This window comes from Tasmannia lanceolata, unplaced genomic scaffold (genome assembly GCF_043159265.1).
Source record: "Tasmannia lanceolata isolate RefF3 unplaced genomic scaffold, GAP_Taslan_0.1 ptg000037l, whole genome shotgun sequence".
NCBI classification, from domain to species: domain Eukaryota; kingdom Viridiplantae; phylum Streptophyta; class Magnoliopsida; order Canellales; family Winteraceae; genus Tasmannia; species Tasmannia lanceolata.
The window spans coordinates 62,459,281-62,473,499 of NW_027518714.1; the positions used below are offsets into that span (position 1 = coordinate 62,459,281).

General features: G+C 39.1%; 1 protein-coding gene across 1 annotated transcript; it reads left to right on the forward strand.

The window, feature by feature from the left end:
- Window positions 1-8,900: 8,900 nt before the first annotated feature.
- Window positions 8,901-10,025, forward strand: LOC143861100 (uncharacterized). The gene has a single exon (XM_077371996.1). It carries the CDS (start codon window positions 9,015-9,017, stop codon window positions 9,570-9,572), a length of 558 nt encoding a protein of 185 aa, XP_077228111.1. The 5' UTR covers window positions 8,901-9,014; the 3' UTR covers window positions 9,573-10,025.
- Window positions 10,026-14,219: the final 4,194 nt, after the last annotated feature.

Consider the following 14,219-nt stretch of genomic DNA (forward strand, 5'->3'; position numbering starts at 1 on the left):
ATTGCAGCTCCTCTAATGACACGTGGAATAAATCTAATGGTTCTGCTAATAGTACGAAAGCAATCTATGGCCGCCGATTAGCACTCAGTACTTCTATAATGTCTCAATAAAACATTATTTAGTACTTGGGTTTTGCTTTAAGGAGCATTTAAAGCACCTATTTTCATGCACCCTCACGCTTATAGGTTGATCATAACCCTCTGATCTGATTGGTAGAGGGTTGATCCTAACCCTCTATAGATCGGAGGGTTAGGGTCCCTCTATAGATCGGAGGGTTAGGGTCAACCTATGGAAATGATTTTTGGGGCACAACCTATTTAGGCTGTGGCCCATCTAATGGACTATTTGGATCATCCTATGGCGCGGGCCATACCTTACTTTGAATAAAGTGAGAAGTGCCCTCATCAAAATACAGTATTGCTAATAACATTTCCCATATGATTATATCTCATGAAAAGTGACAAAAATACTTATATCTCGTAGAAAATGTTAAATACACCTATCTCTTAGAATATAAAAAAATACTCATATATCATGGAAAATAAAAAGACCATATCTCATGAAAAATGATCAAAGTACCACCCACTCATAAAAAATATCAATATACTTATATCTCATAGAAAAAAAAAAAAAAAAAGACCCTATCTAATACAAGAGAATTTATATGGTGGACGGCTATGCACGTACATGCAACCCGAAAAAAATACTGGTGGCCGCATTTTTTTGGTGATCCAACCATTCATTTTGTTGGGCCCTGATGTAGATAGTGTGGGCCCGTAAAAACTAGAGAATAAAATTAGATCTCAGATCTAATTTATTCTCTAATTCAGATCTAATTTTATTCTCTAATAAAATCTTCTCCCTAGAATGATACCCTTTGATTTGGGAGGTTTAAAATGGACACCGCAATATATAAAAAACTAAATAGATCGGGGGGTTAGGATCATCTTATGAAAAATATTTTCTAGGCACAACCCCACAAATGAAAAAAATACTAGTGCCGACATTGTTGGGTGATCCAACCATTCATTTGTTGGGCCCTGATGTAGATAGTGTGGGCCCATAAAATCTTCTCCATAGAATGATCTTAACCCTTTGATTTGAGGAAGTTTAAAAATGGACACCACAATATAAAAAAAATGCATAGATTGGAAGGTTAGGATCATCGATCCTATGAACAAAATACACTATCTCATAAAAATGACAAAAATAAACTTATCTCATATAAAATAATAAAATATTTCAATCTCATGGAAAATGGGTTAAGGTACTTTGGCTATTATCTTTTATGAGATAGGGATATTCTTGTTATTTTCTCGTAAAGGGGGTATTTTTGTAAAAACTAGACCCTCCCCTAATGCACACACCTCATATGTTGAAATTGTATTTCCAGCATATAAACAATAAATTTAATGTTTCCCTAGATAAATGAAATTGTGGGAAACGGTTCTCTAATAATAAATGTGTTTTGAGGGTAAAAGCGTGGGTACATGAAAATAGGTGCTTTAAATGCTCCTTAGCAAAACCCTTAGGGTGCGTTTGGATTGCCGGAATCAAGAATCGGATTTAGCATCACATTCCAATCCTATTCCAATCCCCCCTGTAAACGGAATTGCGATTCCAATTCTAATGTTTGGATATGCACTGAAATTCAAAAGGGAATCAGTCATTACTCTGATTCTAGCGTTTCCCCTCGGGGGCTACTCATGCTCCCCACTCGCACCCTATCAAGTCTCTCCCTATCCACTCATCTCTCGCAACTGGCCCACTAATATTCCATGGAATAATTTTTCATAGTTGCCAAACATTAGAGTCACCAAAGTGAGGCCACCCTGATGATCTTGGTCCTGTGCCGACATACATCTTAGTTGTAAGATTGATATCCAATTAAATGTACTCACTCATAGGCCCTTGACTGAAATGTGAAAAATCATCTCATCATCCACTTTTTAACCAATCTGAGATTCGAAGTGGGCCCACCAAGTTGATAGTTTAGATTGATCAGGCATTGTGACTCTGTCCGAATACAATGAAGTTTTCCACTTAGATAGCCATTCTTCAGTTAGGCACGACCTCACTGTAATGCAATGGGGCCCGTCCACTACAACAAAGTAGACCTCACCTTCGATTGATTTGAACCGTTCATTATGTAGGTTATGCTTTGGATCTCCTATAGCCCCCAAACCAAGCAAATCATGTAATGTTGAGATCAAAGCAAGACGTTTCAAATGTACGGTTCAGATCAACCAACGGTGTGATCAAGCCAAATTTGAGGAACAATCTTAGTGCATAAACTCCTTATTCGAGTCATTTATCAAACTTAGTACTCTGCAACTCTGCCCCATCATTATATAGATCAATGTCCAAGAATCTCTCCCGGCCCATCGAACTATCCTAGTAGTCTGTTGTGCTCCATCATAGATGGACCATGTGCTAGAAGTCTCCTTCGCCGAAGCTTTGTTCACTGACTGCTTGACGGCATAGGGGTGCCACCTAGGGACCGGATTTAAGTTCGGTGAGGTCCCAATCCTGGCCAGCATGACTGTCAATCATTCTTCAAAGATAGGCTAAGTCTGATGGGCTGCTTCAAACTCGAATTTCCCAAGTAGAATTTCGTATATTGTGTAAATGGGTGGAATCTGCTCAGACTGCTCTTTTTATTGAGCTTTTGGTGGCTTTTCAGGGTGAATTGCACCCCTACAAGGCACCTTTCCATAGCGGGATTAAATCTGGACGTTAGATCTCGCCCATTCTCAATTCAGCGTTCCAATTGATCTTGAAGTGACTGTTGGTTTGTGTAAAACTTGTTCTCCCCCATAACCGCTAGATCATCAATCAACGGTGCGAATTGTACCTGGCTCTTTATTGTTGGGACGCGATGGCACATAATCCAACGGTCCACATCACACACGATCAACCACTAGCCGTTACCCCGCGATCCGACACTTCAGAACGAACCCTTTCCCACACTAGCCGTTGGAGCGCATCCGACCGACTGACCGATCCAACGACCAGACCGATTGGGATAGACTGACCCATCCCATGGTCAATCTCACCGATCACCTCGAAATTTATCCAACGATTCAAATCTAAACCGGAAAAGATTAAGCGCTTGTGAAGTGCAATGTGCACCAAAAAGAGCCACTAGTGCCCTACAGCCCACGCCGTGCGTGCGTGGACAATCCCGCGGGTCAACCCATGGCTAAAGCCCATTGTACAACAAAGGAAATAGAGAGAGGTAGGTAAAGCTTTATATATCCCTCTCCAACTTCTTGAGTTTCCAATGTAGGATTATTCTCCCAAAACAATTTTCACTCTCTTTTCAAGCAACCACCCACTTTACAAACAAAATACACTTTTCTTTGTAAATTCTTTCCAAAACCATTTTATTTTGAAAATACACTAATAAAATTCACTATAGTCGACCTGTATTGAGCCTTGAACTTGTAGCGTATCATCATATCGATTGGGCCCAAGTGCAAGGCCCAACTTGGCCAGGGATTGGATTCTAACTCACCCAAGTTCAAACGGACCACTTATCTTCTTGATCCAAAATCTGAATAAGTAAAATCGGGAGGATTGAAATGAATAGCAATTGGATTGGAGTAGAAATACAGTTCCATTATTCATTAGACCCGACTTCTTTTCATTCGGTACCGTAACAGATATCAGTATTAGTCAGCCCGTAAGCAAAAGCAAGACTGGCCGTCAAGAGTGAGCCCTTTCTAAATGAATTTCTTTAGACAAAGACTCCGTTTTTTCCTCATTCCGTATGAAATATATTTCTGGAGTCCTGTTTCTTAGCTCAAACTTCCTAATCAGGCTAGACCCGACTAACCAATGTAACATCCCACGTGGTAGCTGATCACGGTTTAATCTTTTGTGATATTTTTTCTTCATATCGAATGGGAATAAAGACTCGAGGCTTTTAGCTTTGGGGAGTGATAAATCGACTCCCAAAATGATAAATCGACTCACCATGTGTCTTTCTCTCTCCTCTAGGTTAGAGAGAGAAAGAGGAGAGAGATAGACACATGGGGAGTCAATTTATCCATTTGGGGAGTCGATGTATCACTGCCCTTTAGCTTTTAGTCACTAAAAAAAAATGGGTTTAGTAGGAGATTGATTCACTCTCCACTTGTTCTTGTGTTTTTGTTAGCACTAAGTTGTTTTAAATTAATTGTGATCTAATCAAAGTACGTGTATTCTGTATTAAGTGAAGGGCCCTTAATATCTAATTTGCTCACTTCCATGCTTTCTTTTTTATCGAGGAGTTCCTTGCATGTATACTTCTTCTCTTTTATTGGCTGAGTATACATTATTAGAATCACAGGGTCGTAATCCGGATGCAGCACTTGCAATATTTCCTAAGGGAAGTCGAAAATGCCTTAATAGGTGTACTTTCAATAACCAACCTGAATGATGTAGAGTTCAACTGAAATAGAAATCCGTAAGATCTACAACAACACATGTAGCATGTGGTGAAATTGAGTGCCTCCATTTTTCTACAATTGGTGCTTCATCTGGGAGCCTCTTGACTCTGATCACCTCAATGAATATGATTAGGTGCACTAAATCTTCTCCTAATCATCCCAATGATTTTGAGAGGCTCACCGTGTCGAGTAGACCAGAAGCTAAAGAAATCCCGGTGATAAGGGATCTAGAACTGCTTAATTTCCATGTAAGCGACTTTCAATTCCCATCCATGGACGACTTGATTAGTGATTAGGTACATAGATACAAAACTATGAAGCACGCGCACAGAAGAACTCTCTCTCTCTCTCTCTCTCTCTCTCTCTCTAAGCGAATTGAAGATGAGCATTCATCTTTGAGACTTTAATAGTGCCCTTAAAAGTTTAAAATTGTAGAAAAAAATATGAAGAAAATCCCTTAGGGCCCGTTTGGATACCTCGTGCATTTGTATTTTGATTTGGATTTGAGTTTTGGACACAAAATACATACATCATCTTCGTGAACATGTATTGAGAGAGAGAGAGAGAGAGAGAGAGAGAGAGAGAGAGAGAGAGAGAGAGGGAGGGAGGGAGGGAGGGCTCCCTGTTGCCAGAGCAACGTCGAGGAGCAGCGGCAGTGAAGGAAGTTGCCACAAATATTGATTTCTAAATAATGTCTCGTACAACAGATTTGAAAATCGGAATTTTTTGCACTGTTGTAGCAGATTTGGAAATTTTTAGGATCTGATGAGTTCAAAATGTCAACTAAATCCAAATCTAAATCTTGTGGGTATCCAAAAGTGGCCTTAATGTCTTGGGTACATTTGTATTCTACGCAAAACTACTAAAACTACCAAAACTACCTATACTTGAAATTCAAAACATAACTAAAAATAAAAAAACTACTAAGTCGCCTAATCTACCACCCTAATGATCCAAACGTATGATCGATCTAGATTTGTTGGGGAATATATTATAAAGTGCCTTCATTTGATAATTTAGCTTAATCAAATTATTGAGATAGAATTGTGTTTTGGTAGCAAAATGAGAGTTTTAAGGATTTTTCTCTTCTAAAACTAACGTTTAAGGTCGTTTTGTTTCAGCTTTCGACCTCTGGGAAGGATGGTCAATCATATGCTTGGAATTGGCTACCAAAGTGAAAATCCTCCCCTCCTGGATTCCTCCTCCTCCGGGGTCCCTGAAACTTAACTTTGACGGATCGTCTATCGGCAATCCAGGAATGGCAGGAGTAGGGGGGTTATGTAGAAACCACAAAGGGGAAGTCCTCTGGGCCTACTCGGGGCTATCGGAGTGGCAGACTCAAACGAGGCAGAGGTCCAAGCCGTTCATAGTCGGCTTCTCTCGATGCCTCGTCTAGAGTGCGACAAAATTATCGTCGAAGGGGATTCCTTAAATGTTATTCGCTGGCTTTCGGGTAACGCTTCTCCCCCTTGGCGATTTTTGCCTCTCTTAGAGGAAATAGAGGACAGAGCTAAGGGCTCCTCAATAGTTTTTCGCCATGTCAGGAGATCAGCCAATGCGGAAGCAGACACCCTTGCCAAGAAAGGAGTCTTTCGGGCCGCGTTTGAGTGCTTTGACTATCTACCTCCTTGAATTATTGTACTGCTATCTTTGTATTATCTTTGTTCCTTCAGGACCACCTCGGTTCTGTTTTTACATATATATAATATATTCTGTTGCCCTTTTCAAAAAAAAACTAACGTTTAAGGGCCTCATTTGTTGCTTCAAAAAATTATATGCAGATAATTTACGTGCAAATGGTTTTGAAGTTCAATATCACTATTTGTATACAATAGTTGAAATAATATTAGAAATAGTATGATTTATGGCTTCCATGAAGCGTTAATGTCCAATTTGTAGATAAGATCAAATTAAAATAGTCCTATAAGAAAATAGGTAAATGATATCAGCACAACCATATTTAATATTTTCACAAACCATCTTGTCTTTTTAATATTTAAAGAGCTGTCAAAAGGCTATTACATTTCCCAAAAAGCTCTTCCGCGCCAATTAAAGAAGAAAAGACAGCTGGGTTTGTGCAAATATCAAAATATTGTTGTGCTGTTAACACTTCCCATGAAAATAATAATGACTTTTTTCCATGGCATCAAAGAGGCTCTAAACATTAGCTGGCGCAACACAACCACCGTGTAGAATCAATTAATCGACACTTTATAACTTTTACATGCATTATGCCTCGCCTGCCGTCGATCATCAAACGCAATGACTGGTTCACATGCATTTTGTATAGTTTTAAGGCTACTTGGATTAAATTAATAAGAAACAAGAGATTTAGAGACCCTTAGGCAAAGCTCATGAACATGACTCTAGATTTGGGAAGATCCTAAAGTGGTAAAGTTGGGCATGGGAAGGAACAAGTAAGCACCTTGCTGTAGATATTAACTCTGTTTATTATACTTTACAACCAAGGTCTTATGTAAACAATCTCCCAACTCAACTTGTGTTAAATTTCTTTTAGTTTACAACCCAATGACAACTAAAAAGCTTCACTTACTTCTATGTTGAAGAAAGCATTTGCTTAGAAAGTGTTATTCTCTCTTCCCTCTTCTTAGAAACCACCAAAAGCAATGGGTTTTGAAAGTTCAAATCACAAAACTGGGGGCGTGCCCTTTAGGAAATATTGGTGCAAGGTGGTGTTCTTTGAAGGGGTCATTTTTGGAAGGTTCCTCAAGGAGGACTGGGCAAAAGCAAATGCCCTTGTTTTACACTTTCTTTGGGACAGGTGGGCTTGCTTTACTCAATGCCAAAATTAGCCCTCTATATCTATCCTTCCTTTTTCACTTTGGGAAATGATACCCCCACTCCATGTTTTGATAATGACACTGACTTTGTTAAACACTTATTGGAATCATTGGATGTTGATACTTTTTCAATAATTATAACAGCCTTGAGCTAAATCAGGAAAGTGTAAATGGAAGAGAAGAGTGCTGTTATTAAAAAAGGAGTGTGGATCTCGTTTCCCTTTAGTTTTCTCTTTGGAGTCTATGCAAGATATTTTCTTCTTGGAAGGATAAGTTAATGGATGATTTATGTTTTTGCATAACTTATGATGCCTCTATAGTTATCCCATACCATTTTGTAACTTACAATTCCCTCATGTATTGTAATTTTAGTTCCTGCACTCTCTCCAGCTCCTCTTGCATGTAGAGCCCACTTTGATCAATTTCAAATTTTCATGTAATGGGTCTCACCTTAGCTGGTTAGTGTCCACAAAAAGGGGATAAGATTGGATATTCGCAGCCATTTAATCAATATATTTAGGCCACGTTTGGATACCCACAAGATTTAGATTTGGATTTCTCAGATTTGACAGTTGAGATTTGGATCTGGATCAAATCCTTAAATTTCCAAATCAGCTACAATAGTGAAAAAATATCTGATTTTCAAATCTGTTCTGCAAGATATTATTTGGAAATCCATATTGGTGGCAAGTACCTTCACCCTCGCTGCTCCTCGATCTTGTTGCAGCAGCAACAAGACGTCCCTCCATCCCTCCCTCTCTCGTACGACATGAGCATGAAGATGAATGATGTATTTTGTATCCAAAATCCAAATCCAAATACAAAAATATGAGGTATCCAAACGTGGTCTTAGTGAATCTAAATAAAGATTCAACTTATGGAGCATATACCCAACATATAGTATATGCAATTCACCTTATCCAATGTTGATCAAGTTGTTGCGGAGCATGAAACCATCCAAATTGATTTTGTTGTGAAAACATCGATCTAGGATTCAATAAAAACACCCAAAAAAAAAAAAGAATTTCCGACATTAATATGATAAATTTTCCCTCCATTATCAAATGGTCCAACTCATAAAACCTTATGGGATGATATTAACACATTGAAAGTTGGGGTTTTCTAGGGAATTTCACGAAAAGGCATTTCTCCGCTTACTTTTGCATATGAGAGAACAGCCACATAGGCTCAGATTTTAGCAGATTTTGTCTCATTTGTTTATTTCATCAGATGTGGCTGTTCTCAGCTGAAAAAGTAAGCTGTGAAATGGGTTTCCGCAAAATTGCCTAGCAAATCCCTTGAGAGTTTGGAGCTTATGAATGGTAGATAGGGACATTTTTGTCAATGTGCACAAAAAGAATGAGGGGTAAACTTTCCTTCGACGACTCTCTAATGTGCTCGACAAATAAAAAAAGAAGCCTACCCTCCTTTACTTTCCATGAGAATCAAAAACTCAAAAGAAAGGCCACCAGCCAAAAAACATGCCACCCCACTCTAACCGCACGATCTTGCCACGCGTCCCCATCTCACATCCACATCTGCTTTTTCATATTGGCATGGCCTCTTTTCTCTTTAAAGCTTTTCACTTTCGTTGTCAAAGCACCCTCCCTCTCTCCAAACAACACAAAAGAAAAGCATCACTTACACCTATAAATACCCAACAAGGCTCCTATACTCCCTCATGCCAAATCACTGCTTTTCCATTTCTCTTTGAACATTTCCCATTGAGTTTCCCTTTGTGAGTCTTTCAAATTTACTACACTTGAATTATTATCCCAACATGAAGAACGGAGCTTCTACTTTCTTGAAGAGGGTGATCTCTGTTGTGGGTTCTCTAGTCAAAGCCAAATCAGTGGCTGTAAAGAGCAAAACTAGTGCCATGAAAGCTAGGCTTATAATCTTTGGCTTATTAAGGAGTAAAAAGTTATTACTCCCTGCAATCTCTCAGAAAATCCATGAATTGCTCGGGCAAGATAAACAAGAAGGAGACCCAAACAACGCCATTGTGGTCTACAATGCACTTGTAAATGAGGCGGAGCCTAACTCGTATTGTATGGAGTTAGTTGCCGTCGATGATAATCTGGACGATGATGATGATCGGTACCCCGATCTGACCCACTCGTTATTTGACGAGCTTGAATTTGATAATGGGAGTGAGTCTGTTATAGATTTGGTTAAGCATAATCGAGAGCGAGTAGGTGATACGTCGGAATTTAGCCTTGAAGATGAGATTGATCATGTGGCTGATGTGTTTATAAGGAGGTTTAAGAGGCAGATGCAGATGCAGAAGCAGGAGTCTTTTAAGAGGTATCAAGATATGCTTGATAGAAGTGCCTAGAAAAAGATGAAAAACTCAAGGAGGAAGATATTTGAGTAGTTTTTCTATGGCTTCTCATACTGAAATTTAGACACCCAGATGACAAAAGCTGTATATGATTTTAATGGTTGATGTAGAAATCACCATGAAGAAAAAAAAAAATCCAGCCAGCTATTTGGGTCTGAGTTTTTTTAGTCTATTATTAATTACATGGCAATTTAGATGTGTTAAGCATATGGGTCTAACAGGGTTAGTATGTGAAAACCATCATCTGGCTTAGAGTCCTAAGCTATGTTTTTTTATTGTTCTTTCTTTAGCCTTTAATATTGCCGTTAATTCTATAGAAGCTAATGTGAAGGGTGGACTGTTCTTGTTGTGCCCGAGAAAATAACAGTGTTATGTGTTCTATTTGGGTATTTGGTCTATCTCTTTGTAATATGACATAAATAAAACTAAAGACTTATGTTTCAATTATTTTGGATGAAGGACAATTCAAACTCTTTTTTTCTTTGGATCTCCTTCTGTTGGTTTGAGCGATTTTTGCTTGCCATGAGTTTGTGGGGGCATGAGGTAAATGCAATTGTGTTGGAAATTGTAAATCAAAATCTCTGTGGACTTCTGAGGTAGTTATTATGTGTGGAAAATGTAAGTCGTTTGTATTTTCGACATTCCTTGATGTCTAGACTAGATTATCAAAGAGTGTGGAATTCCCATGAAACTACAACAAGGTGTTTAATTAGGTTTGTCTTCTGCCTATAAGTATGAAGTCATTGTTGTAGAGATTGCAAAGCTTAGAGAGAAGCTTCATGGGTAAAGGTTCAGCGGAGAAGAAGTGTAGAGATTTTGAGGAAAAGATAAAAGAATATCAAACCATTCACTTGATGGTCCGTTGGCCAGAAACAAGTTGGGCTCACATTGTTTGGGTGATCCAAACCATTCATTTCATGGGACGTGGCATAGATAGGGTGTGCCAAAAAAAACCAGCTCCATAGGATCATCATAACCCTTCGATTTCTGGAGGTTAAAAATCGACAGATTTGTGTAGGTTTATACCCATCCATTTAACCTCCACAAATCGAGGGTTAGGATTAGGGCTGCAACTCGAGCCGGGTTTTACCCAACCCGCATCGACCCGACCCGAAAATAGCCTGGGTTGGGTTCAGGTTTCTTGGGTTTCGAGTCGAGCCGGGTTGAGCATTCAAAAGCCCGCATGAATCTCGGGTCGAGCAGGGTTTGAAGGGGCCCGACTCGACCCGACCCGAGTTACATAAGTTATAGTTGTACATTTTTTTCTATTGTTAGTTAAAAGTTAAAAGTGAAAACCTATGCACCCACTGTTATTGTATGTGAGTGTAATTTCTGCTTCTATGAGTTGAGTTGATTCAAGTGTTTGATTCAGCATTGTTTGATTGTAATTACAACATTGTTTGATTACAACATTATTCAAGTGTAATGTGAGTGTAATTACATCATTGTTTGATTCAAGTGTAATGTGAGTGTAATTTCTGCTTCTATGAGTTGAGTTGCCTTGCCAAACAAGAATTTTCCTTAAAAAATTGCGTCAACGTGAAAAAGCCTGACCCGACCCGACCCGACCCGAGATATTTCTCGGGTAGGGTTGGGTTCTCCAAAACCTGACCCGCCCGACCCGAGTTGCAGCCCTAATTAGGATGATCCTATGGAGCTGATTTTTTTGGCACACCTTATCTATGTCAGGGCCTATCAAATGAATGGTTTGCATACACAACAGCCAGTTATTTGCTCTAAAATAAAATATAATTTTATGACATTGCATATTTGCATCTGTGTGTGTGTGTGGGTGGGTGGGTAAGTTGGACTTGAACCTCTAACCTCCAAGTTGAAGAAAAAGCCTTGACCACTGAGCTAGAGGCTCAATCCCAAATGAACATGTGGCCCATGCATGTCTCCAACTTGCAACATGCGCGTTATTAGCACAAGGCTCTAACCAACTGAGCTAATATGCCACTTTCAGGGGCTTTCAGGGGCGTAATGCGAGGACTTCTGAGGAGGTCACCCATCGTATTACTAGTCTTACCCAAGCATGCTTAACTTTGGAGTTACAATGGAATCCAATGCATTTGTGATAAGTATGATCTTACCCATTTTCTCTAATTATTAAGGTGTATTATACTCTATATTATATGCTCTTTTAGCTATTAGTGGCAGCTACGTACCTTTATTATTGTTTGTCCACATGCACCTACACTTGAAAACAAAGATTAATATGATGCTTTCCACCCTATTAATTAAAATAATATACCTTTTAATAATTAAAAAAAACAAACAATCTACTCTACTCTTCTAACAACTTAAAGAATCTCTTTCCAGCACGAAGGCGATCTTAGAATAGTGACCCTTTTCCAACACTATACGCACCCTTGCATCCAAATCTTATTTATATTTTTTAATTAGGATTTGCTATCGTCCATCGCAAAAGGCATTTCACAGATGGGCTGTTGCATGTGACAGCAGCTACACAGGCTAAGTTCCCAGCAGATTTTGTCTTCATTCATGAGGTGGCTGCTCTCACATGCAACAGCCCATCCGTGAAATGCCTTCTGCGACGGACGCTAGCAATTCCCTTTTTAATTAGTAATTAAAAACATTACCTGGTGCATGTATAGGAGACGAACAAAATACGTGGGGTCCAACAGACGGTGATCCTAACCGTTCATCCGTTTGGTCCTACAATAAATGTAGCATGTGGTAAAGATTTGCCTCAATGATTGATTCAAACCATTCAAATTTTGGCATGAAAAATAGATGGTTTTGAAAATAAAAAGCTAACGGTTCAAATATCTCCACATATTTGCCGGTTAGAACTTTTATAGAGGCCGTGTGGGTATTTCTAGCTGAAAAAAGTAAAGTGGAGCCCACCGATATGAATGATCTAATCCATTCATTTGTTGGCCCAGGCCTTGCCCCAAAAATCTTCTTAGAATGATCCCAACCCTCCAATAAAGTGGATGGTTCAAAGAGTTAAAAAACAAGCATTCAAAAATCTAAGTGTTAGGATATTCTTACAGAGCTGATTATTGGGCATTATCTATCTATGGCCGGACCAAGTAATGAATGGTTTAAATCAACCAAATAGGTGATCTCCATTTTACCTTTTTCTCCAATATAGAATTTAGCCTTTGGGACTAACCCGCGGTGGCTGCTACTTGAGAAGGGTCAACCTAAGATTCTGCTCGTGAACATAATTGATATAAGGTTATATTACTAGAGAAATTAAATGGAGCCCGATCGGGCATGCTCTTGTAAGGGGGAGCCGCCCTTGATGCTTGATCAAACAGCAGCCCCTTAATAAGATGGAAAAAGGAGGCTGCTGTTGGATCAAATATCAAGGGTGGTGGCTCTTGCACGAGCATATGTGCCCGATCGGACACCATATAAAACTCATATTACTATAGGAGAGGCTCAAACAGAGATGGAAAGGCTGGCTTTTGCATGTGAGAACAGACACTTCAGGACCTTCAGGTTGATTACATGAATAAGACAAAATCTGCAAAAATGAACCTGTGTGGCTGTTCTCACGTGCAAAAGGCAGCCGCAAAATGGCTTTCGCGGAATTGGCTAACAAATCCCTAAGTGTAAATATCCTATAAAAACTCGTCTAATTGAGGAAATTTTTGGTATATTGCCTACCCACTAACGAGCCGTCGAGCCCCAAGATAAACGGTTTAGGACATCAAATTGGTGGACCCCACATCATGCTTTTAAATATTCTGATGTATAGGCCAATATATCTATAATTTTTGTCACCAGAGGGGGGCCTATATGCATATTGGAATTTTTGGAATATTTTAGAATATTTCCGATATATGGGCTATGGAGGAGCCCCGATATTTGAAACGGTTCCCACCATTTCTATTTCTCGTAGAAGGGAGAAGACAGTTGGAAGGATTGACTTAATCTAAGTTGAGATTATTGAAGACAATGTGCCACTTTATGTCACATCAATTTGCATGAATGTCTAATTAAATTATTTTAGTACTTTCAAAATTTTAATTACTATTAATGTTAGGCTTAGCGACTTGAACAATAGACAGCCGATTACTTCACACCACTTTTTTAAAATCGGCAAAAAAAATTTCAACCATAAAACACGTCTACAAAATCTTGACCGTTTATCATTGTATCAGTGTATCACCGATCATGATTTGGTAGCCGTCCAAATAGACTTTTGATTAGCCATATCGGAATAGCGATATTCTTAACGCCTGCTCTAATTGTCTTACAGAGTTAGGGGTGCAACTCGGGTTAATTTTTTGGAATACGGGTTGATCATTTACCTTAAAATCAGGTCAGATTCGGGTTGATTCCAAATCATTTTTTAGCAAAGCTCAACCTGACCCAAGTTGCACCCCTACTGGGAATGGGAATCCACGCGAAAGCAAATGTCCCATGTTAGAAAAATGAAAGTGATGGGGAGGGCTGATAAGGACTTGAACACCTTCTCCTTTAACGGCTAGTTTTTAAGAGTGAGTTATACATAAGGTCCTAAATAGTGTTATCAGAGCTGAGGCATGGGAGCTCTGATTTACGCTTGAGTACAGAGAATATTCTTTTTTTTATGAGTAACAGAGAAAAATCTTAGGGGAAGATCACTTAGTTCTTGCCAAGGTTTAAAATTTCGGTTTCGGT